This window comes from Streptopelia decaocto (genome assembly GCF_964273445.1).
Source record: "Streptopelia decaocto genome assembly, chromosome: 1".
In the NCBI taxonomy this organism is placed as follows: domain Eukaryota; kingdom Metazoa; phylum Chordata; class Aves; order Columbiformes; family Columbidae; genus Streptopelia; species Streptopelia decaocto.
Window position 1 is genome coordinate 81,349,716 of NC_138663.1, and position 27,051 is coordinate 81,376,766.

The 27,051-nt window shown below is 38.6% G+C and overlaps 1 protein-coding gene across 1 annotated transcript in view; it reads right to left on the reverse strand.

Moving 5' to 3' along the window:
- Positions 1-27,051, reverse strand: part of PTPRO (protein tyrosine phosphatase receptor type O) — a gene marked incomplete at its 5' end in the record, with an annotated part of 158,747 nt that overhangs the window by 61,752 nt on the left and 69,944 nt on the right. The window contains one exon of the mRNA XM_082061281.1: positions 5,620-5,893. Coding sequence (XP_081917407.1) covers positions 5,620-5,893 — 274 coding nt within the window. The remainder of the gene's footprint in view (positions 1-5,619; positions 5,894-27,051) is intronic.

Here is a 27,051-nt window from a genome sequence, read left to right on the forward strand (position 1 = left end):
AGAAGAGACTTAGAGGATTTTACTGTCCCTCTAATAGCATGTTTAAGGCACTTCTTCATGTACAATCGATTTATTTTATTTTTAGACTTGCAGATTATATTAAACAGAAACATGCAAGCTTGCAGGATCAAGAACTAAATTTGCCATTTTTTCTTAGTGTCTCAGAATTTGCTGCTCCTATAGCAACTGCTTTCCCATTGTATCTGTTTATGGGAAATGTAAGTTGTGTGTCTCTCCTAGGCTCTACAGCATTTTTGACTTAGCACATAGCTTGTTTTATACAAACATCAAGATAGCACAATAAATGCTGCTAACCCTTTGCTCAAATGTCCTGGAAAATGCTGGATGCTAAATCCTCCATTGATGTATTCAATCTGTGCATATACATAAATGATTGCAATTCAGGAGGGAAAGGAAAAAAAAAGTATATTGAAAGCAAGTACCATATTATAATATGTCCAAATTAATTTGGTTTTAATATTTGTAGATTGGGTCACACTACAGATTCAATTAGTGATTGATTACTACGGTAGCTTAGATATAGTTCAAATGGGACTGAGATCAAGTCTCTTGCTTCTCACTCTCAAACCCAAATTAATTATGGCTTACCTTCACATTGTGACTTTTATAAAAAATAACCCCCATTAGTGCAGTGACCTAACTCTCATGAGTAATCCCCTTTATTCACAAGAAGAAGCTGTGAAATACTTAACTTTCTCCCCAGGATGACACTATTTATATCTCTATTTAGTTACTGGGAGTAAGTCATAGCCAGGGTAAAGCTTCCATTTTGCTAGATTTTTTAGGGATCATTTTAATGCTTGGTAAAAATCAACTTTTTTTGAGATTAAACATCTGCTATTTAATACTTTAGGAATATAATGTTCAATTTTATTATACGTAAGAGGATACCATGTGTAATTGCTTATGAGAGAGGAATGTCAGTGAAAGTAGTATCTGTGTAATGATGGTGTATACTGCAATTTCTAGATGCCCACATAAAATGACAAATAAAAAGATGATACAAGCTAAAAAATAATGTTGCAGGTGTACCTGTTGTTCCTGAACAAATTTAGGCCAATAGTTTAGGTTAAACAGAAATTAGGGCAGGAAAAAATACTCATATGGTTGCAGTTCTTTTTGTTTCTTTGATTCTGAGGGAGGGGTTTTTTCACCTCAAAAAGGGGTAATATGATTTGTTTGCTGGGAAAAGCTGAGCACCAATGGACCTGGATTTCTTCTGAGTTACGTTTCAAAATTGGGGCTGCCATGGATAACCAACCTTTTTACAGGTGGGCCAAGTCATCCTTTAAGAATGAAAAACATGAAGGCCTTAAATTTTACATTTCATTGGAAAAAAAAAAAAAAAACAAAAAACAAAACAACTATGAATCTCCTACTTCAACAGCTCCAATCCTTTAACGAGGCAGGGAAAGGATTTGACCTGCTGAATCACTTCCTGCAGCACCTGGCACAATGACAACTGAGCATTAGCTAGGTCTAATGCCAATTACTTTCTGAGAGCTGAAGAGCTCAGAGTCCCTCAAGAACATTTTTTGTAGAAGACACAGAGGCAGAACCCTCCCCAAAGAGAATATATTTTACAGTGATTTATGTAAGGAATCACCAGCTTTAGAAACAATGAGACATTTACCACTCAAACCTTCTAATCTTAGGCTAAAATAAAAGTCAGGCAGAGCTGCTCTAAATTACTCTCAGAGATCCTGAGATCCCGATTTCTCCAGTTCCCAGCGGGCATCTATTTTTCCTACAGCACACCATAGCTCTGCAATGTACTGCTTTCCTCATTCCTTCAAATGTACAAACATTTTTTTCTTGCACAACAAAAAGAAAAATTGACAGTGAATTTGAAAAAAAAAAATATCTATATGAGTATGAGTCACCCTGGGAAGAATAAAACAATACTTCAGGTTGACAAAATGGAGGATCAGTGAGAATTTCAGTCACTGGTTTTATATCCATGCTCTTTATTCCTTCCATAAACTACTTTAAGATGAATTAGTAATAAGGCAGAACTTTCTTTCAAATGTTGCAGACCATTAAATTAATTATATAAATTCTGGAGTTACTTCATTCCCATTGAAAAGCCAGAACTCCAAGAGCAGAAGAAAGCAAGTTTGAAATAATTGTGTTAGATAGCAGAAGTATTTCTAACCTTTTCCAGATTGAAAACTGGAAGGTCATTTTGACAGGCACTACACAATTGCACACGTAGAAATCTGGCCATATACCCATTTTTGTGAAAACCATCACAGGGATCTTTAATAATAAATGGACAAAGTTTCAGTTTTTCTCCTTCAGTGAAGTACTGAGCCCAATTTGTTGAACAGAGCTTTGCTACAGAATCAGCAGAAAAAAAAGTGCTGTTTTGTGCTCAAATTCTACTTTACAGGTTTCCTACCTAAGAGCTGAATGCACCCTATTCATCTCATCCTTCTAAAGTCCTTGCTTGGGAAGCAATATGAGGATGTGGACAGTGCTCATGCTGACAAAACCCTTGGGCTCTGAGAAGAAATACTGCAACAAATAGCTTATACCTTGCATCAAAACAATCTGAACTACAGAATAAGGAAACTCTATAGTTTGTGGTGTTTTGGTTAATGTGAGCAAGTGCTGAAATTATTCCAGTCAGAGACAAGTAGAAAATAAACTGTTCAGTCTTGTAGAGAGGGCCCAAGTTAACAATAGAAACCTCAAATGGTAGCATACATACATGTATGTATGTATATTCATATAATGTTAAGATATTTTATAATTTTATATGTACATATTTATGGACACATATATTTATATGTATTTCTATTTACACATAATTCTCTATATGCTTATATATCATAGAATCATATAATGCATCAAATATATAGTTAGCTTTTAAATGATCTTTCTCTTGAGGAATCTTTTTCTGGACAGACACCTTTGAAGGGTAAAGCAAAAGTCTTCTCTGACTAAAATGGGATGAGTTTCAACCTGTGAAGAGACATACCTGTCTCTTGTCAATATGTTGAGAAGCAGCACATTGCTGAGGGATGTGAATAGGAGAAAGGAAATGTTATCAAGATATACCATCAGAAAGCAGAGGTCTTTCATGACTCTCACTGAATTTCTAAGTAGGCGATCTCTTTGAAGGACCTTGTTCTCATTCTGACATCCCCGATTTGGATACACACTCCTCTGAGTGAAATTTGCATCTCCAGCATCAGGACATCCCAGAAAACTATTGTGAAATATTGAAGTATATCCTTGGGAATAACCACACTGGCATCACTGGCTGTTTATCTTGTGGCAGCCTAGCGAATGGGGCCAATCTGCAACTGGAAAAGCTCTCCTAATACTAATGAAATTACAACAGGAATTAATTTGGTCCCAGAAGCTAGTTGCAATATGCCATTTTCTTCATATGTAAGATATAGACAGAATAAATTCAATAGTTATATGTCTTTGCATGGTTAAAATAAACTAAGAATGTTAAATAGGCAGAGAGAGCATATGGCATGAAGAAAAACATTGATCTATCTTAACTCTTGTCTGCCAAAAAAAAAAATCAAGCTAACAGTCAGAAAATTACATAAAACAGACAGTGGACAATACCAATAAAAGGAAAAATTAAAAAAAAAAAAAAGAAAAGGAAAACCAACTGTCACATCATGCAGTTTTGTATGAGAAAACAGTGGTCACAACAGGAATTTTAAGATGTCTCCTCAAAAGCACTGTCTTGAAATACACCTTAAAAAGCCCAGTTTACCACACTGTCTCCTCACTCCAAATTTACTTTCATTTGTGCATCCTTGTGTTCAAAAGATGAGCTATGTCAGTAGCTGAGGCTGCTGCGGGAGAGCTAGCACTCATCGGTCTGCCTGGCAGAAAATACTTGGAAGGAGACCCAAGCCCTTTCCTTGCGAAGCTCATGATTTACAGCACACTTTTAGTGCTCAGTACAGCATCCTTCAACGCTGCCTGCAGGAGCACCCTTTCTTTTCCATGAATCTGGTTGTCTTTCTGTTGAGACAAAACCAGTGAAATTCACTGTTCCCTTTGTGTTACATGAGCTCCCCAAGCAGCGCTGGCCGACTGCCAAAATCACTGGTCCTTCCAAGGTTTGGGTGAGCAGCAGAGGCCACAGCAGGAAACCCTGAGATGCTGCCAGCATGCCCGCATCAGACAGGTGGTGAAAAGGGGTGGGCTCCTTTCAGTCGGAAAGGACAACGTCAAGCCTTGGAGGACAGAGAGTGACATGGGATATGCCCCTTGGAGCTGTCAGCCTCACTCTCTTTCAGGAACACCTTGTGGAAGCCCCCAAGCCAGAAATTGAAAGTCTGGGGCTGGCTTTAATGGGCTGAGTGACACTGGCTCCCTTCTTCATTCAGAGATCCCATACGCAGGAGTGTGTGTTCCATCTGCCACCCTGGATCATACCTTCTCCTGCTATCAGTGACCCTCGTGGGCTTTGGAAATCATACAGCATTAAGCCGCACTGCACGACTGCAAACGCTGCATTCAAAATCCACCGGAAATGCATGGTGAAGCATTTGTTCAGTTGCACATGACAGCTGGTGCTTCCACAGTTTATTAAAAAACAAAATAAAACAAAAACAAAACAGACAACAAAAACCCAAACAAACAAAAATCCATAACAAAATAACCCCAAACAAACGAACCCCCAAAAACCCCAAGCAAACCATAAAATAGGAAATTGGGTTACAATTTTTGCTTTGTCTGCAAGGTTAAAGCAAACAAAGAAAAGGAAATTCAGGCTGCCTATGAACCCTTGAACTGTTCACTACACACAGATGTTCTTGCACATATCTACGGCACGTATGCCTTACGAAAGACTTTTCCCATAGGACCCCTCATGATTGTTCTCATCAGGGCACAACTTGAGCACACAAGGGAAAGCTGAAGAATGTTTAGATGATGCAAAATCTGCAGGAATCACACAGAAATCTTTGGTGCATTGCATGATGACAAAGCAAACAAAATCACACCTCTCGCCTAGGTTCAACACACCTGGAGGTAGTAAGAGATAGACTACTACAAATATGGTCTCCACCATAAAAACCTTCAGCTGTGCTGGCAAAAACATATGGTTTTGTTGACTACTATCTGCTTTCTGGTTTTGTACTGCTTCAGTATATTAGCAATCAAAGAACATTGTTATAGCATTTAAAACAGATTATACCTCACCATGTAACAGGAGTGCTTACACTGAAATGTCAGTCAACACTTTTTGTGCCTCTTACTAGATCTTTGGAACTCCTGGTTGAAAGAGTTTAGGATGAACATCTGGAAAGGAGGTTCATCCACGACACATTTCAGTATGTTAAACCTCCCCAGTCAGTATTCAGGAAGGGCCACCCAGGGGAAACCCACAGCTCTCCCGTTCTTTCTTGCCCAGACCTTTCACTCAAGCCTTCTCAACACATTTTCCCTACTGTTCTCAGACAGGGATTCATCCTATACAGAAGGAGAGCCTATGGAAAACAAAAGAAAAACAGACAACCTTCTCCACAAGAGGAACTTCTGGGGAAAATAAAATTAAAAAAAACAACAACCCACACATAAAGAGAAGAAACAGGAGAAAAAGAATAAGGTGTTACTTACTGGTTAACACAGTGATTGATCTTGCTGACTTGGAAACCATATTTGAGTTCACTACCAACAGAGTTACTATGTAATATAGGCCATGGTATTTGGCATTAAAAACCACAGGGGCAGGTAAAGTGCTATTGAATTCTTCGAACTGGAAAAAGTAGTTCTTGGATTCTCCAGCTATCTTCACAACATATACAGAGGATGAGCTCACCACATCAGATGCTTCCAGGGAGACAATGATACAATTGTCTTCTCGAACAGTAACTTGGAAAGGTTCTGCATTCTACAAGACAAGAATAAAGAATTTGCTGAAGTAAAATATATTATTTCACTTTTACCTATTTCCCTTGGTACTCATAGGATACTCATGTTGTATTTGTGATAGTTATATTTCATATTCTGCAATAGAGTTAACATCAAACTGTAGCAATTACTTCAGAATACAATTCATAGTCAGCCAAAGTCCACAGGCATCTAATTATCAAGTCAGTCTGTCTGCGGCGGAGGCTGGTTCCTGCCGTGTGCTTTCTGATGCTCTGGCTACTCCATCCCTTACATCCCAAGGAACAAAGCCTCTGCCATTCTATTATTTCCTGATGGAAGGTGGAGTAGAGCAAAAGAAGGATGAGATTAAAAAGGGTATCGGGGCAAGAGGATTTCCTATAAAGCCACAAAGCACAAGTCATTTAAATCCCAAAAAAAGAGATTATTAAATCAAGACTCCTTTATTTTGCAGAAACAGGATCATATATTCTTCAATGCAATATACTCTGAAAGTCTGCAACTGAAGAATAATTTTGGCACTGACTATGCTTTTCCAAATATGTCTGTTCCAGCAGGTACCAGGTGATAAGCAGCTCTCAGCACTATGTCCATGGCTTTAGCTAGCACTTGTCTCTTCCTAAGCTACACCATTTCATTTTCAATATCTCTTTTATTAGTAGTAGAGAGAAAGGAGCAATTTAACCTTGTTTTCATATATCATGAGCATGTTAAGTCATTGCCAGCTGAAAACACTTTCCTTTTTATTAATTGCAAACCAGCTGTCAGCAAGAAGCACTTGTCCTCTAGAGGAATTTCGAAACAGAGTCATAGTAATTAATGAGAAGGAAAAGTTCAAGCTTACATAAAGAGTTGCCTTTTTGTTTATTAGGCCACTCTGCTGCTCAGAATTTTTTTACCCCCAGCAAAAACTACAATATTTGATATTTTCAATTCCCAACTCCATGGTATCTTTTTCTCCTTCATGTTTCACAGGCTGAGAGCTCCATTTGGACGGCAGAGTGTGCGACCATGGCTGGTTTGCAATGCATACCTCCAGTCAAGTTGTTCTTGTACCAAAGAGCTAGATACCTCCTTCAGAGATTAACTGGCAACCTCCTGTCTTCTTGTAGTTTTGTTTAGTGGGAAATCTTATGTGAGAATAATATTTTTTGCATTTATGCTGAAGGAGCCAGGCTCCCTATGTGGGGGGTATGTCAAACTATAAGTGTAGGAATAGATACATTTATACAGTCCTAAAATTACATTCGACCCTTCGAGGGCAACTGTGAAGCTGATGTGGCCCCCAGTGAAAATGAGTTTGACACCCCTGTTATGTGGAATTCACGCATAAAGTGTCAGCAACTCCTGGCATTAAAAAAAATTAAAAACAAAAAACCAAACACAAAAAAACCCACACAAACCAAATAAAAGAAAACCCCAAAACCTAACAAAACATAGCAAAAATTGGTTCTAGAACTGTGAGATGTTACATAACAGTACTTATCTTTACATATATTTATGCTTTTATCATCGGGCTTTGAGATTTTTCAGTGTACCGAAGGTCATACCACCTATAGGCTTGAGAAGGACCAATGTAAACCCACTCATCTGACCCAAAAGGAGAACAAGGTAACAAGTGTATAATAAATCCAGAACAAATAGGATAACCAGTCTAGATAGCTTAAAGTCTGAGATTAAATACAGAGGCAATGCAACTTCAGCTGCTGATTTGAGGTTTGCTTGGGTTGGTCTTTAAAAAAATTACTTTAAATTTGCTAAAATTATATAAGCCAATGTTAGCAATGGATTAATACTTTGGTGTGGAATTCTGTGTAATTTTTTACAGATGACAGAGCAATTGCTCCAAAAGGTTTACAATGCAAGACTACAATTATGCAAAAGCTTCCATGCGTTTTACTTAGCTTCAACTGAATTCAGCAAACTTACTCCTGAGCAGAGCAAAATACCACATTTTAATTTTATTTATTTTGCTTTCTCTCCTGATCCAGCACTTGAATCCACGTAGATTCAAATCTTTAACTGAGGAGTATGTTTAGGTCTGGTAAAAAAAAGTAGGAGTCCTCTTATCTTTCCCATTCTCACCTCACTAAGGAAACATGGAATGATTCTTACTTCAGCTCTCTGATGTGGGGAGCCAGGAGAAGGAAGGCATGAATAGACTGTTTTTCGGAGGCATGTGTGCTAGTGTATCACAGAAAGTATTTCTTTTTCCACGACCAAGAAAGGAAAGACAGACCTGACTCAGCAAGGTTATTACTACACATCAAGCTTGAAGAGCATGTATAATTCCACGGAAGTCAGTGGTGTTTGACCTTCCATAGACTTGCATTTGAGTATTCCACTAGAGGAAAGAACTGTGTTCTCCAAAATTCCTCGTCTTCTGAATTGCATGGTACCAACTCAACGTCCCTACCTTGCTATGAAGAGGCAGACAAAAGAGCCCAACCAATTTATACATCCAAACGAACAGTTCAAAGCAAGTTCCTAGTGTTTGGTGGTATTATAAATAATTTGTGATGTTAATCAAGTACAGCTGGAACTTAAGCATATAATTGCAGAGCTATAGACATTCCTAGGATATAATTAGGTGCTTTCAGAGACTGTTCATATGGGGTGTGATTTTGTTATTTGATTCTTCCATGCATTTTGTACTAACTGTACCTTCATTTTTCCCCTCGCAATGTTTTCTTGAATTCACAGCAAGTACCATTCAGTAAATGATCCACTAACTTTCTTCAAAGAGTTCTCACACAATTAGCATAACATACCTCTGCTAGCTAAATCCATAGAAACCTCACAGACATATGCTATTGTTACCTATGACAACAGGTAAGTGGGGAAATTAACCTTTTCTGAGTCATTTACCTCCTAAATATCTGGGGATTTGTGTCCCTGTGTCCAGATGCTTTTTAACCACTGCTGCCATGATACACAAGCATTTTTTGAGTGACACCTCTTTAGTAGTGGTGTTGTTCATCCATCCCATGCCTGTGTCCACCTGTATAATGCATCCCTCCCTTGAGTGGTACCTATTCTTTGCAGTGATTATGTGGCCCTCTTCCAGACACCTGTATGTGCCCAGACTTTTAAACTGCTGCATGCACGAGACACATGGTTTGTGGGAGGCATGTTATTTATTATCCATTGGCTCCTGAAATAATTGTTATCCTTTAATTTCAACACTGAGGTTTGGCTTCTAGAATGGGGTGGCAGAAAAGGGATGAATGAAAAGGCTTGGTAATTAATATGTCATAAGATGAGATCATTTATCTCCTTTGGGATATGGATTTCATTTTGGCAGTGTTTTAAAAGAACAGACCATTTTGGGCATCCTGTTCTTCATATTGTATGAGGTGAGTGTTACTAGCCAGCACTGGGCTTGTGATTTTGAGAAAGTGGGTAGGGAAAAACCTGAGTATTTTTTTCTAACCACTGCTAGAAGTGACAAACATGCCCCACTTAACTAGATTGTAAAGGCAGTGTGTCTTAGGACTGACAGCATCAGTATGGTAAATACACATTTCATTACTTCTGGTCAGCTACCTCCAGGATTTAATTTGCTGGTGTCACAGCTTGAGCAGCTGTTTCATGCCTGTAGGGAAATTTGGCAGGCCTTGTGCATTCAGGACCAAATTATTAGCTTCAACTTCCTTCCTAGTTTATTATTACAAGCTCGTGGCATGCTAAAGCACTTTAAAAAAAATAATAAAATAAAGCGGGGCAGGGGAGTAAATCCCACAATGTGATGGCTGTTCACAGTCATTTCCAGCACAGGGATGAGTCATGCTAGTGGAATTTTCAGCCAATAACCATGTCTCAATTAAAATAAAAAGGAAGAGGAGGCAAGGAAATATACAACATGTCAAATAAACATCACTGAAAGAGTAATAGGAAAATAAATGGAGTGCAACAGAGCTCAAACTTCTCTTTTCAGAAGTTTATATCCTCAGTTCATTTCCTTATAGCAGTATGAGGTTTACACATGAGGAAGAGATCAAAATTGCAAAACAGCTTCTAATTTTATGTACTTTGGCTTTTGAATGTCTCACTCTGAAATACACTGGGCCAGGACTCAACTATCAAAAGTGAGAGCAGTTACATGTTATGCTGACTTTAGAAGGAGCTGGGGATGCTCATTAGCTCTGCAAAACTGAAGTACTGGTAACCACATCATGTTGTCTGATGTTAGACAAGTGAAAATAAGATCCTGAACAAATCTCACTTTTGTGAGCTCTTACATAGTAAATCCTGAAGTGTCACAGAGTTTTCAAAGTAAGCATCTGAAATTGCAAAGTAGGAGTAAATTTTGAAGCTATGGGGATCTACTTCTTAGGCTCAAAGTAGCATTACGATCATCTACTGTATAACAATGGTCAAAAATAACATCAGCGTAAGTACTGCAAGACAATACTGAACACCATATCTAGACCTCCTGGATGAAATCCTGGCTATTTTTGTGAGTGATACTATACTCAGACATATTTCGTTCCAGTGGCCAATAATGCTAATTTCATTCTAAATCATATGATGACTCATTCTCACCAAGATTCATCTCACTTAATTTTAGGTACTTACATGGAATGACCGAGAGCCAGGATGACCTTTTCAAACAAAGTACCTGTGGATTCATCCGAGATCTGAATTACTTTTGAAAGTGCATTGAACAGCCACCTCAGCCAAATTCTTGCAGTCCTCTGCCACTGGGTCCAGTGAATCCAAGCCTTATCACAGAGGCCTGGGATCCAGACTTCAGGATCTTGGCCTCTGCTATATTCTTGCAGTGTTACCTCCGCAGAAAGCACATAAGAAATTTCATAAAATAAATAGTATTGCAAAACATGCATAGAAGTCATATCACAGTATTTTTGCACCAGCTTCCTAATGTATGTTTTTCCTCTGAGGGTGACAAATGATACTGAAGAACAGTTACAACAAAAGTGATAAACATTCGTTTTATTCAGAAATTGAAATCCTATATCAAATAAATCTGCCATGCACTTTTTGGAAGTTTATTGTTTCATGTGAGTCACTGTGCAAAGAATAGTGTCAACTTCTGTCCTATTTAAACTGTTTGAGTAATTTAGTCTGTTTTAGAAATTTCTTTCTGTCTCTGTGCAGGCTAGAGACTTACGATGATCCCAGTCACCTTCCAGTCCTTTATAGGTAGAATCCCTTCTGTTTCAATGTGAAGTCACGATCCAGAGCAGACAGCAGACTCTGGGTTAAGACAAATTAGCTGTGTTTTGAAGTATGAATTAATACTTGAATCATTACTTTAGGTGACCCTTCAGGTTCACACCTTGCTTCCATCATTACTGCATCATCTGGCTCAGCCCAATACCATCTCTTTCTTATTTTCACAGTTCCCTACTCATACTCTTCAAAATGTATTTTCTGCTACATATTGCAACATCAAACCTTCCACTGTTTAAGCTCCACATCCAGTCTCTTTACTCTTGTTTCATAGACTCTCACTGAAACTCATATGTCTTTGCAAAAAGGTACAAGTGGTCTCAGAAAAAGTAGGTCTCATAGCCATGACCTGAGAAAGATCCTCTCTGAGCATAGGTAAGGACTGAGTGGAAATCACCCCACACCAAGACTTCTTTGAAATTGCTAGCTATAATTATTAGATCCCATAGTTTAAACATAAAAAGCAAAGTCATTCTTACAGAATTTTGGGAAGAAAGTACATCCTAAGTATTCCACGTATTCCAGTGAATTCTGGAGCAGACACAGACTTGCGTGTTGAGCGGAAGAGGAAAGCATTGTTTGAAATTGTCTTCAAGAGTGTGAACAAAAATGTTACAGACTTGTAACAAAAACATAAGGACTTGTTACATAGAATGTAAAGACTCACTGAAAATAAGGATATTTATTTCTGGGGCTTCTCCACAGGTTGTGCAGAGAACTTCCCTTAATAAATACTCTTTGGAATAAATACTCCATGGGAGAAATGGAAACCCTTATCTTCAAGATTTTCCATGCAAAAAGGAGTATTTTAAGAAGTGAAAAGATGGCAAAAGCAGCAGTTCTCAATAATTTATAATGTTTGATTCAGGTTAACACATGATTTCTGGCATTCTGCTCTATGAATACTGGTCTCAGCATTGTTGATATTCTCAGTCTCAAAAAGCCAGTAATAACAATCTGCTGGTCATATTTTATATATAAGCTTGAACATTTCTTTGCTCTGGGAGACAGTTTCAAAGGGACAGGTATTTTTTACCTTCTTTGCACATGAATGCCAAATATGAGGGTGCTTTTTTAAGCAAATATCAATATATTATGTACAGTCCACCACATTTTGCACCCATTCTGAAGTTAATAATCTGGAAGGAAATCTTTCTTGACACTATCCACTGCTATTACGATAGCATTAAGTAAATGCCAGAATACTAAATAGGTGAAAAAGAAATGTTTGCATTCAGTAAGGCTAATGTCTTTTACGTATCACCTTGTTAACATATCTAATATTTAATAAATCATTGTTAAATATGTACTTCTAGCTCATCTTTCTAGTGCAAACTGGAGAGGGCAAAACGCAGGCACAATGATCCAGAGACTTGATGTTGACAAAGTTTGAAACTAGGTTCAAACTTCACAGATGACATTTCTCCCTATTATTGATCCTTTCTGCACATACCATGTGCACATGCCATGTGAACCACATGCTTTAATTAAAATGCATCTTCCCTCTTAAGCCCGTACGTGAACAACAGAAATCAAAAAAGGGCGCAGGAAACATATTACATTGTCTCATCAGTTCCCTTGACTCTACTAAACTGGCCCTTGTAGTGATCTTCTCCAGTCAATACCTGGTCTCTTCTTTTGGGAGAACGGCAAAAGCAAATTTCTACCTGAAGAAATGTGAAATGAACAGAGTTATACATAGGCCAGGGGGGAAGAGAGGTCATGTTAAGTGGCTCTTCTGTTAAATTCTGGAAAGGAGAAGTTAGGGAGAAGGAGAAAGGGAAGGGGAAGAAAGTAAAGGAGAGGAAAGGAGAGGGAAAAGAAAAAAGAGAGAGAGAAGGAGAAAAGGAAAAAAGGGAAAAAAGGAAAAAAGGAAAAAAGGAAAAAGGGAAAAAAGGAAAAAGGGAAAAAAGGAAAAAGGGAAAAAAGGAAAAGGAAATATTACTTTCCATCAATGGGAGTTAAATTAACAGTATGCTCCACATATAAATTATCCTAAGAATGCACGTATTCTCCATCAGTTGAGCATTACATAGTGCCTACAGGTCATAACACATCCAACTATACTTCAGTTCCCTCTCCATCATAGAAGAAAGAAAAATCAAATCACCCCAGGAAAACACTGAAGGAGAAGGCAGAGTGAGTGAGGAATTATTGTGGATTTTGAAGAACTTGGATTATTAGAAAGAAATCTCTCTTTCCACACTGTCAAATGATCATTGAAGTGTCTTATGTTTGAAAGTGCCCTATGGGAGATGAGAAGAAATACTGGAGGAGATGAGTTTTCTGGATGGTGAAAGACAAATTAATTCATGCTGTTCAGTGCTTTAGCTGCAAAATAGTGGATTCACCTGTGCAAATGACTGAAGTCTATAACATAAGCTTTTGATGCTGAAATAGTTTCTCAACAGCTACTGATGCTGAAAGGTGACATTAAAAAGTCACACAGAAAATTCCTGATGCTCAACAGAATGTGAAGACTGATGTGGGACCATGAGAAAACTGTGACTATGATGTGCTCCATCACTGCTGTACAGCTGAGAGGAACTGGACAGAACTGATGTCAGCTGAACTTTGTCCTACATGCTCTGTCAGAGAGTATCATGGAGGGATAGAGACTGAGCCTTTTGGGTATGACAAAAGTGAAAATGCCTTCATTTTGAATTGATATGGTGTATATACACCCTTTGTATGCACACAAGTGAACCAGTCTTAAAGACAGAATGCAATATTTTGCTACTCGCATTATCTACAACGAGCACAGCTGGGAGGAATTTAAAGGGTTTTTATCAAGAAGTTGGAAACTGAGGTGGTTATGCAATTCATTTGAAATCACGAAGCAACTTAGTGGAAAATAGTGGAAGAGAACAAGACTTTCTGTTACCCCCCATGCTAATCTGTAATAAGAGAACAGTCTAGACATGATGAATAAACTTATAGATATGGGCTACTTCAGAAGCCTAACTCCTCATTCTGTAACTCCAAGTGATTTTAAAGGGAATTAGGCAGCAAAGTGCTCTTAAATATTTTCAAAACCCCTATTTTTTCAAATATGTTCTGAGACTACTAGAGAGGTCTAGAAATTTGAAATAAGGAGCCATTATATAAAAAAAAATCTGTTACAAATCAGTTTTTCTGATACGGAGAATTCAGAAGCAGATGTGGGGTATGTTTTGTTCCCATCTAAGCTGCTGACTTCAGTTTGGCCCAGAGTTCATCTTAAACAAGCTATCTGCCTTATTGCTGCTCATTGTTCTATCATCCCCTGCCTCTCAGCCTCCGCAGAAAAAAAAGCCCTGAACACCCACCATCCTTTCTTCAAAGGTCACAGGAACCATGGCATGGTCAGGAAAAAAAAAAACAAAACAGGCTAAATTCAGACCACCAGTCTTCCTATTCTGTGCTCTAAAATACTTACTACCTCTCTGTCCAAAGCCATAAGGGGCTATGGCTATCCCCTGAAAGATTGCTTACTCAGATTCAAGTGCAGATTTATTTAGCTTTCAAAACCAAGTGGAATGTGATATTCTGGCCTTTGATTATCCTGTTGTGTTCATGTGTTCTCTAAATTGACAAGTGCTGAATAGATAACCCGCTGAAATTTTCTCATGTTATTTATACATAATTTCTGTGGCTGAATGCTTTTTTTCTTGGTGAAGTATTTGCCGTGCAGATTTTTGGGAGGTTGGTTGTTTTGCTTGGTGTTTTGTTTTTGTCTTTGTTTTCTTTTTCCAACCTGTGCTCAAAGAGAGTCAAGCAGTCAGTGCCATTTCCCTGATTACTAGCAAGAGATGAGCTCTGTAATTCTCTGTACAGCACAGGGTCAATTGCAAATCCACATAGAACATTTCAGTTGTTGCTACAGCCTGATTTTCAATTCATTTGTAATGTGGCTTTAGGCTCAGCTCATCCATTGGTACCGATTTGATACATTCCTACCCACAGAAGAGTTCTCCATCACACTACTGCTGGCAGTGTGCTGCTTGATAGTCGTGAATGCTACCAAACTCCCTAATGCTGCAAAAACTCATAGCTTGTTACTGCCACCTTCCCCTGCAGGGATAACTCCAGCAGGATTTATTCGGTCATAGTGTATCAAGTGTTTAGTTTTTAGTACAGCTGCCACAGATTGACTTGAAGGAAGAAAATGAGAGTGCTGAATACAAAGAGCTTGGGAAATGGAGTCTGGAGCTTCAGCTGTGGTGTGAAGTCCTTTCAGCTGTAACAGGTACCATCCCACATATCCAGAGGAGGAGACTGGTCAGGGGAGAATGACTGCTGTGTACCTATCAAGAAGGACGACAGCTCAGGTTACTGAGTGTTAGATGGCTTTCATGAAAGATATAGTTCTGCTAAAATGTCCTCTCCTAGCAGGTTAATGGCCTTAACTCACAAAGCAGAATCTTCTGCATTGGTGTTCACCATATCAGGAAAATTACAATTCCTTCTACTTCTACTCTAATACACAGCCACTACATTAATCCTTCATTGAGATCCACTTGTGTGCTGTCACAAGACCTTGCTTAAATATTCTGCACACTTCTGAGTGTATAACTAAAATACTGAATATCCTGTAACCTTCAAAGTGAGGAGATCTTAATGACATGTTGGTCTGAACTTTTATGCTGAGACTTCTGTATTTGGCATTGGATTCATCTGGCTTCATTTTATCAAAGTAAAAGTTTGGCATACGGTCAAATCTCATCATCTAGGGTCCCTCTGTACTCTGTAGGAAGAGATGGATCTGAAGAATTTGATTTATCCACTCAAACAAACTGCCTTCTGCAGATGCTGTTTTTCTGTGCACCTTCCTTTTTAACATCGAGAGTCAGATAAGACCAGAAATATATGCTGTGCATGTTACAATTGCAGCTGCAACTCAGATTTGTATTGCCATTTTTATTTATTATAGCTCTAATTTTTTTTTTGTCTAAATACTATAAGTTTTAAATTTTGTTTAGCCATTCTCTTTTTCAGCAGTATAAAAGTACATGATGGCCACGACTGAGCATACCAAAGGTCTTACTCAGCAAAAGACGTAAGCATGTTCATAAATCCCTTGTCTATGTGACAAAGGCTGGCCCTGTGTACAAGAATCAATCAGGAGATCAAGGTCTCTCTTCCTGTGTTGATAAAGAGTAATAAACCCCTGAAACTTCTTCTAATTTGTTTTGTGTCTTTTACAAAGTGAGGGTGCTAAAAAGTCATTCAAAGTCTTGGTTCATTAGGTGATGCTGAGAACCATATTTTGCAGGTCTGGTGTTCTCTTCATAGAAATTATTATTCCTTGCTGCTGTCATGCGGTTTTAACACTTGGCAGTTATTCAGTGGCAACAGGGATGCAGACAAACCTTTATAAATACATTAATCAGTCTGGTATCTAGTAGGTAGCTCAGCAGTAAAATTATGGATAGTATATAGATGAAATTTCTAGCTGGTTTGGCAGATGCAAACCCTCTGAATGCAGAATTTATAGAATTAAATTTTAGATATTAGCTTTCCTTTATATATTTCTCTTTTAACATCTGTCAGAGCTTTTCCCCAGGCATGACAATGGCTTAATGCTCTGAGAGATGAAAGTCAGCTGAGAAAAGGGTATGTGGAAATCGTCGATAGAAGTCTGCTCCCTAAAGCAGAATTGACTGTAAAACAAAAATATATAAATTTAGAACATTTTAGCTCAGGATGCTAATCCTTTATTGCCTTTTCTGAAAAGGATAGTTTTATAAACAGCATGACCTTAAATGAGTCAACATGACCTTTTCCAGACATAACCCACAGTAAATATTTACTGAGAATTATTTCATAGGCATTAACTCATTGTGAATACAAAAAGCTTTCAGGTTACTAGATAATGCAATATATAATATTATCATTGTGACATATAAAAATATGCAGAGTTTAAAGGTTATAATGATTTTCTTTCCTAGTTAACTTCTAGTTAGGAGTTCAACAAGTACTGGTTTATGTTGTTGTTTTCTTCTTCCATTTTGTGAAGTATTTTTGTCACCAGTGAAAGGAAAGGATGGACTTGATGACATAGATATTTTTGCCTTTTCTTTAATTCACAGCAAGTGATGCTTCCATACCATAAGCTCTGGTCATTTTGCATTACACTAATCCAGGCAAAGATATATTAGTCTAGTTGGCTGGCTGCCATTTGCTAGTCTCAGTATCGTCGTTTCTCAATAACTGCAATGCAAATATACAAATCTCTCTTATCTCATCAATTCCTGCACTCAAAATTCAAGCTATAAATATGTTGCCTAGGTTTCTGCTCAGTTCTTTGATTGAATCAAAAGAGTTTTCATGATCCTTCTGTGAGCACACCTGCCTGTACTTCAGAATACCAAAATTCACAGAATCTCAGTACAGTTGGGGTTGGAAGGGATGTCTGGAGATCATCTAGTCCACCCCACCTACTAAAGCAGGTTCACCTAGAGTAGATGATGCATCTTGGCAGGTTTTGGATGTCTCCAAGGAAGGAGACTCCACAACATCGCTGGGCAGCCTGTTCCAGTGCTCTGCTTTTGCCACATTTGTGATCATGAAAAGTCACTAATATCAGTTTTGTAAATGTATATAGGTGTCTTACAATGCAGATATGTATCTACAAGATCTTTTAGAAAATTGGAGCTGGGCAGCAATATTTTTTTTTTTTTAAGTCAAGTGTGTACTTGGAGAGCATGACCCTTTATGTACAGGTACATACACAACCTACCTATCAGAAACATGTGAGAATATGCACACTGGCAGGGCTGATAACCCATGGCAATTTCTGCCAGTTATTTATAGCTTTTTAAAATTTTAAATACATTCTGGACTTATTCTACACCAGGTCCTCACTGACGTCATTCAGCTTTTCCTCCACTTCCACTCCAGTGTACCCACACAGCACTGAAACCCCTTTACTACCAACATCACACTACAAATTGTTTCTCAGCTCAAAATTATTCCTGATGTAATTTTTGCTACCTAAGTCAGGTACCAGGAGAATCAATAGATGGAAGTACACTCCTGAACAAGCTGATCCCTATTGGTCTTTAGAAATTTAAAGCAGCAGAGAAGGGAGAAAGTTTGGTGTTTGGTTGGGGTTTTTCTTGTGGCTAACTGACAATAAGTTATATTAAGTATTGCAACTCCAGGCATGTTCTTGTGATGTCTCAAGTAACACCAAGAGCACTGAGAGCACACAAAAGTTATAGTTCAGTGTTGTCATCATGTTTTCTGTCCACGCCCAGAATTCAGAGGAGAAACTCATCACCCAATAGCACCATGGGCTCCCTGCATCTCACAGCACCAAAAGTCATTTGTAAGCAACAGCTTCTCCACAGCTTAATGGAACACCAACAGTAAGAGACTGGTTGCATACCCTGAGTTTTCTTCAAGCACCACGTAAAACTGATTGGCTTAAACTACCCCAAAGATCTGGATCATAAACACAACCAGTTACCAAAGAAAAATGTATTTATCTATGGTAACAAAATCAGCCACGCTCTGCTTATCTCTGTTGTTGCAAATACATCTCCTAGTATGTGTTTGGAAGTGAACATTCATACTTGCATTAAGTGTTTGCATGTTTATGAATAAACTGGAATCCATTTGACAGTGTTCTTTCTCATCTTATTAGCCCTGTAAAAACTTCATTCAGTTCTCACACTTTGCATACCAAAAAGACAAAAAGAGAAAAAACATCAATGCCTTTATAAAGTTCCACAAAAGTGAAGAAAGTCTGTATAAATAAGAAAGACTAGACCCAACCACTAGAGATCATGCTCCAAAGAGCAGGAATCTCCCAGTATCTGCCACAGTAAAAATGGAAGCTGGGGAAATCTTGGATATTTTTCCTTGTTTATCTCTATTTGAAAGTGGAAAAAGAAAAAACAGACATACGTGAGTGATGGTAATGGAAGACCTCTTTGTGTCCAACTCACTGGAGAAACAGTACAAAGACATATCACCCCTGTGAAATAATCTGTCCTGTATTCTTGAGCTAGATGAAAGTCCCATTATGTACAAAGTAACATGTGCAGATGAATACAGATTTGGGAGATTCCTTATTCTCTCAGTACACTGCCTTGGTGTAATTCATCTTTACTTCTGTCATAAAAACAGGCTCCTTTCTGAGTGTTTTATGCGATCATAATGTGTGACTTTTTCGACTGACCTAGAATAGATTTGAAACTGTACAGCAGTGACGAGGAGTCATTCACGATTAGGGCTCTTGCTGTGAAACAAAACTGACACACGCTCCTGAAACATATAGCAATTAGCAAGTGTGAAATAAAAAAATCACACCACACCAATTTCTAGCAAGGCACACAGAAACAAAAAGAAAATGAAAGAGCTACATCTTTATAGTTCTGGACAGCTTTGCAATTCAAAGAGATCTTTATGAGCACATAACGATTTCATTCCCTAAGATGAGGCTCTGTGCCTCATACTGATATACCCGAGCTCCTCAAAATTTTCCTCTTCACAGTGTGACAAGATACAAGGTGCTGTTATCCCAGCCCCTCTCCCCATTGCTAGTTCCCTAACCTGACAAGAAGATTGTGGAGGAACAGAAGATTTGGTGATCTAAAGAAAGATTCAAGATCACACCTGTACCAGTAATCAAAGTTTTCTCCTTTTGCAGCTCTAAGAAAAAACAAACAAACAAACCAGGTCCAGTATTGCTCCTGATGTAGCACAGCACATTGGAGCTGGTTCAGCCTATGAGCTATTGTGTCACCTGTAAGTTTTAAGGGCTAACAGAGCAACTCCTTCCATGTCAAATTAAATAATATCAAAATTTTTTAAAAAGTTGTCCTTCCTACAACAAGGAGGCCCCATTCTTGGTTGAAATTTCCTGTTACAATCACATTACAAATAATTGCAAGCAATACAAAAACACCTCTGCCAGAAGAAAAGCAGTCTGCTTCTATGCATGGCAGGACAGAGGTTGGAAAGTAAGGACCATGCTGTTTTATTAAGCTGTTCTAGGAAAGCCAGTAGCTATCAATCAAATGTAGGTCAGAAAAAAACAGTCATCCAATATGTAATGAATGTATCTTGAAATCAAACGCCTACAGTTCTCATAATCACCTGCTACAGCAGAGTTGGCTAACTGTAGATGTGAGGATGGAAACAGAGTCACCTTTTCCATTCAAATGTGAATCCAGTCTGGTCCCTTTGAGCCTCAGTCTGCCAGGTTAATCGCAAGATCATCCTTCCTTATTTCACCCCAGAGAAGCTCTGATCTTGACAGACGGTCTCAGAAGTGTGTCTTCCCTTGCTGTGGCTAACCCCAGCATCACTCTGACTTGGCCTCGTGGCTCAGCAAGAGGCTTGGCAGAGGTTTTTGCAGTAAGTGAAAAGCACTCTGAGATTTTTAAAGGTTATTTACAGAGCCAGTATATATATTTTTTTCCTTTTGAAAATCCCACTGACACCAATTTGTACGTTCACAGACCTAAAATTCTGGCCTTTATGACTTCCATAACATGAGCCAAAGCATGATTCCTTCAGTACCAGACAATGTTAGCATTGATTTATATTTATTAAGAGAACTCAAGTATTTTACCTGAAGCTGAAAAACTTTTATGTTATTTTATTCAAACTTACATTTTGAAAAAAAATATATTAAGAACATATTTGATATCCACATCATCCATGGTGCATTTTGTTTTGTTTCATTTTAAGTATTTCATGTTAGCTATTCCAAGAAATTCCAGCATGCTTTTCCAAAAGCAGCTCAGAATGAGGGTTGAGGGAGAAAGACCATGAACACAGATAGAATAATTATTATAATTCAAACAAAACACCTCAAAGGGCAGAAGAAGTTACAACTATGATAACTAATTGATTCTATATACAGACAGAATGATAAGAAGGATTTTGCCCTGGTAAGACAGATTTTTTTAAAGACGGATTGAATTAAATACCTCTCTTTTTTTTTTCTTTGAGATTTTAACTGTCAGACAGCATATCCAAAAGAAAAAAAATATGCCATTCAGGAAATAATTATTGTATTAACTGTGCTGCTTCACTTCTTTCCTGCTACAGTGATCTCTGGCAGAAGGAAGAAGCAAGGAAGTTGGGGGAGGAGGAAAAAAAATTGCTTCAGTAATTTGAGAAGTTAAAGACATTTCTCTGTGTCTCAATTAACAGAGGGAGGTCTTGTTCTGCTGTGGGAGCAGCACAAGGTTCATAAAGGCAAGGACTATTTTAGTTGCTGTGTGCCACATTAGAAATTGAAGAAACATAAGGAGTTTGACACAGCATTATTTGCTCTGAATAATAATCCCCTGGAACCACTGTTAGCAGAACTGTTATTACACATTGGGTGATCAAACTGGGGGCTCCATCCACATGCCACAGTCAGCTGTGGGTACAGGCAGATGTTGAAGCTCTTGTTATCTTGGCTTCACTCTTTCCCAGCTCACCTGGGCTGACACACACAGACAGATGCACAGAGCACAACTCATTCAGCCTCTTCCCTTCTCCGCTGGCTCCAGTTCAAGACTACACCCATTTACTGGAGGAAATTGTTTATAAGTTTTAAAGGTGGATGAATTGCTCACAATCTTAGAGCCTTGTTTATAAATGTTTTATTACCCCTGAATTTGTTTTATCCCAGCTCCTGTTATCCTAGATAATTGAGAGTTGAATTGAACATTTAATAATTAAAATACGCTTCCTGTGTGTTTTGATGCTGTCAGCTTACTTATTGAACCCATTCATTGGTTATCTTGCACAGACTAATGTTTTGTCCTTTTCCCTAAAGACTTTTGCAACCATTAGTTGATGCTAGTCTTTCCATTTGGTTACCTGCCTTCTCTTCTGCCAGTAACAGGAGACACAAATACCTATTCCTGTTTCGTTCCATACTGCTCCCTGTACACAACACTGTCTCACCATAAATAAAGAATGCCTCCTTTTTATAGACATTTGTAATAAAACTCAACAGTTTATCTCCATTTGCTTCATGTATATTCTTAGAAAATATATAAATAGGAAACAAATTTCATATAAAATTTGCATGTGGTTTGCTCCCACATTCCTAACCTTTACAATAAATTTTTAAAACCCAGTAGATTAGAAACATACGTGGTTTGTATCTCTGACTGATTTACCTGTGTGTTGCATTTGAAGTCTCAGTTTCTTTCTGTATCATTTTTTTTCTTGCTCCTGACTGATGTGGATTAATGCTCCTTCTTTGGAGACCAAGCTGGTTACCTTGTCCTGTGGTGACAGAAACCAGTCCAATGGGTTTCCAACCCTACCAGGAGCTCTCACTGCTCCTTCAGGCTTCATTGCAGCCATCAAGCACAGGTATGGGATAATGAATCTGTTTTAATTTTCATTTCTTTGCTCCCCAAGAGGATAAGGGGTTTGCATCTCCTGTGTTTTGTGCAGAAGGACATCATCCTTAACACACAAGACCCTGACCTGAAGTAAGACAACAACCCCACAAATAATTTTGTTTGAAAAACTCTCAGCTGTAAGCTATTTTCTAATGTCAGCCATGATGACCCAGAAAATCCTTCTGCTAAGTCTTTACTTACTTCCTGCACATAAACTGTGCTTTTTGACAACAGACCAAGAAAGTCAGCCCGAAATAATCACATATTCCTCTTTCCATGATCATTGGAGTGACTAAACACAATTTTCTCCCTTAACTCCCTGCTTCTGTCTCCCTCCCTTCCAGAAGGCAGTACTAAAAACAAATGTGAGTGGAGGAGAAAAGGCAATTTGTACTCAAGTTCTATCCCCACTGCGCTTCCTCCCACTCCAAATTCCGTAGAAAAGGAGTATGTTTTGGTTGACTGAGCCCAAATTCCCAGCTACTGCGTTAACAAATAGTAATGAAAGAATATTTCTGGTTTATTCTGTGGCTCTATTGTTGATATTGCAGTTGAGTGGGGAAGACCAGAGAAAATCTGCATGGTTTATGGTAAAAATGTAATGTGGGAAGTGCCCAAGCCACAGACTTCTTGGATCATCACCCAGTTTTCCAAGAAGCCTGGGAGCACTTCAGTCTTGTAACTTTCTTGCCACTCTGATGGAGAGGATCCCAAACTAAAGTTTAGATCTAGATAAGGTAAATTGATGAGCTGATTAAAGCTGATGTCAAGATTGCAAAAGTGTACTGTATTTCTGTGCTATGATATCTTTCATTGGAGAATTTCAAAGCACTTTTCTAATACACTTTAATGAGATTTCACAAGAATGCTATAAATACAATATCATGTGTATATGACTCATGAAGCTTATTAATTCTACAACACCTACACCACTGTTTGAGCAAGAGTGACAGAGCAGCATTCAGGCAAATTAGCAAGAACTTAGCCAAAATAGCAATACCTGTGTCTTCAAGGGTCAATCTGCCTCAAGCGTGACACTAGTTAGAGGGCTTCAGGCTGAGAGATATGTTCCCTGCTTACCACAATCCTCCCATTGCCTGATTGCCTGCAAAAACAGTAGAGTTGTCTTGCCAAAAATGTAGAGCATTCTCCTAACAAGAAAACAAACTCTAAAGAAATGTATAGCAGCTCCTGTGCTAAACATGCCAATGGTCTATAGCAGGGTGTAAGGAAAAGAAGGAACTTTGTTGGGGGATGGGTATGGATCCAAAAGGTATAGATTCTCTGTTAGACTTGATTTTAATTATAAAGCAGGAGAAAAAGCAATAGATAACCTTACCTATTGCCTTTAACTAAAAGGCATTTTTACTTAGCTTAATTAGCTGTTAATACTGTGTTCTTGAAAAGCCCTTTGTAATTTCAAAGTGTTCACTCAATTCCTGTGGCAATTACCACTTTAAGAGGTTCTACAGGCAGAGTAAACATGAAGACATCAAAGGCCCTACAGAGGGTAAATAATAGAGGTGAAACCACAGTAAATAGATTTCTTTAGCCCAGTCTCAGTGGAATCAAGAAAGTTGCATCGAGCCACCTATTTCATAGTGATTTCTTTCTTTCCTGCATACAGGATGATTGACATAGTGGAATTCAGCCAAAACAAGGAAGGCAAATTTTCCTGCAACCTTCACAGCACTACGGGTGGAAGGAAAGGAGAAATCCCTGGTAAATGTACTGCTCTCCAAAGCAAACGAAGGATGAGGAGGGAAAGGTGCTTCCTATCCTCCAAATGGAAGGACAGAGAGAGCAGCTTTCTAGGCTCCAGTTGAACTCCAGGAGTTTGAGGTCCTAACCGCATAAAAGTAACATAAGAATACAAAATTGTAAATAAATTGTTCCCCTTTTATGTTTCGGTGGCTCAATGCTGTTCATACTAAAGCTTTCTAATCTACAAAATTAGTGGTTAATAAAAATCAGTGAGAATGCCACTCTCTGCACACTGAAACCCATATTTTTCTCTTGTCTTTATGAATGGCTTCTCTCCAAACCTGAACCTAAACTCCAGACTTCTCAATATTGAAATCCTAGACCAGATTCTGTAGCTAGAATCAAGTTGTGATGCATTTAAGCCTTTCCTGTAGTAATTAAAGACTGAAATAAGAACTTTTCCATTTCAAACGTTTCTATTTTAGTCTGGTCTGCTGTACTGTAAATGCTCTGCATGGATGTGTTTTGTTTCTTTGTCAGTACAAAAATGTTCTGACATTGCCAACAATTTAAGCTGAAACATAGGGTAAAACATCAGAAAATTCAAGTGCATCTGCTTGCATGTTGCAGCAACACAGCACAGCCCTCACCCTGTTAGCCATTGACTTGCTAAGGATGATTAATCCATGAAAACCTATGGAAAATATTGATGACAAAGCATGTGCAATCACCAAGAGAAAACCTGAGAGTAACTGCTGTGCACTAGGATTAGTCGATCATGGACTCCCTGGCAGATGGCTGCTTCTACAAGTTGAAAGTGTTCCTGAAAGGATTTATCACTATTTGTAGTAGGGTACAATTTGGAAAAAGTAGTGCTCTTGTGAAACACCTGATGGAGTTAAAATTGAAATGGCCCCTATTCTCAAGAGTTAATAACTTTCTGGGGGAAAGATATTACCTTAGGACCCTATTGTATTTCAGAGGAGGAAAGAAAAAGTTTTGGGTTAAGGACATGGGGAAAGGAGGTGGAAAATCTCATGTGGTGGGAACAGTAACATTGACCTGCAGAAGGGTGAGTGAAGCTGTGAGGTGGTTTGCCAAATGAGTCTAGCAGTTTCTGAACTTAAGGCTCCCGTTTTCAAGACCAGAGGCTTCAAATTTGGTACTTTCCACTAATGATATCTGCAAGGGAGTCATGTTATTTATAAGTATTTTAAATTAGCTGGTGTCCTTAGCTATATCTATTAAAATCCAAATGCAGTTTGCATATCATTCATTACATAAATGAGGTCTGAAATGAATATAACCGTTTACTCAGAAGACATCCATTTAGTGACTTGGCATTTCTTCATCACCCAAAATATACAATAACTGTCCATATAATTCCTTCAGCAAGTTAATTGCACACAGTCCTGCTCCTCAATGGAAATTATCTGTCAACTTCACATAATTATTATGCATCAGTCTCAGTTAATATTCATTCATTCATTCAAGCTATTACATACATAGGACTGTATTGAAACTGTGCTCAATTCATAGTAAGGTAAGCAGCTTTCTAAGAAAATCACAACAGTAAGGTTTTTACAGCAAAACTAAACCCATGACTCCTGATTCGATTAATGAAGTGCTTCCATGGCACGTGATGGTACACAAGAGGGAGGAAAACCCTTGGAGCGGAAACCCCCAAGACCACAGCTCCCTGTGAAGAGGCACACACCTTTCTCCAGGTGCTGGGCACCACCAAGCCTTGTCTCCCACCTCTGGACCCCTCAAGGTCGAAGTAATCTCTTCCCATCGTGGAAGTGGGGGTTGCTGCAGGATGCGGTGCCAGCCATGGGCAAGCTGGGAGCAGATGAAAGTGGCACCCAGGCAATGCCTGCTGCAACACTCCCACCTTGCTCTGCACCCCTCTCTCTGTGTGGGCAGGCTTACCCCAGCTGGCTTCCAAGTGCCCATCTTAGGACAGCACTAGCTCCCACAGTGTCTCCACAGCTTCCCAGAGGGTTTTAGCATGCTTCAAGGCTGCTAGCAGCACCTGAGCCAGTTGCTCATAGGCAACTGCAGTGGTCTAACATTGCAGAAAGCCTGAGAATCTTACCTGACTATGGGTGAATTCACAGCAATATATTTCACCTATATTCATTTCACTGTGAATGGTGCTTTGAGACATCATGGTAATAAAAATATGTTACTTGAGCCCTGTGGTTCCCTAATGTCCTGCATGTTAAATATGCAGTGGTCACCATAGCATTCCGCAATGACCCACAGTCCATCAGTAATTATTAAGACATATCACAAGGTCTGAGAAGTTCACAAAAAGACTGAATGTTTTATTATTACTTGTACCTATTTCTTAATTTCCCATCTCATTCAGGTATTTGTACCACCCAAAAAGTAAGAAAAAGGTGTATGCTGATCCATCAAGATAGATACAGCTAAATCCCTTTTGCACACACATGATTATTACAGGGTGAAAGGCAATGGTAAATTAGGGTAGTAACATTCACTCCTGCAAGGAGAGATTCCTTTTGTAGGAGGTATGGGAGGATGCTTTTCTGCAACTGGAAGTTTATTTTGCATTTTGCACTAAACTGGTCAAATTTATTCTACTTTCACTGGAGACAGACTTTCATTTCTAATGAAGTTTGCTGAAAGTGTATCTGTAGAGTTTCATAGAGATTCAGTTCTGACAGGAAGCATTTTATTCCCCTGCCACAACTGAAGCTGAAGTACAGATCTTGAGGGAAATTCTTGAAGGGTAGAATTGACACTGCCCTTAGATCGTATACAAGATACTACATCAGGCATGTTGTTTGCTGTCATCTCCAATTTATCCTATGTGACATAGCACAAAACAACACACACCACGAAAGAAAAATAAAAGTATGAAACACAGTATGTGATATAACCT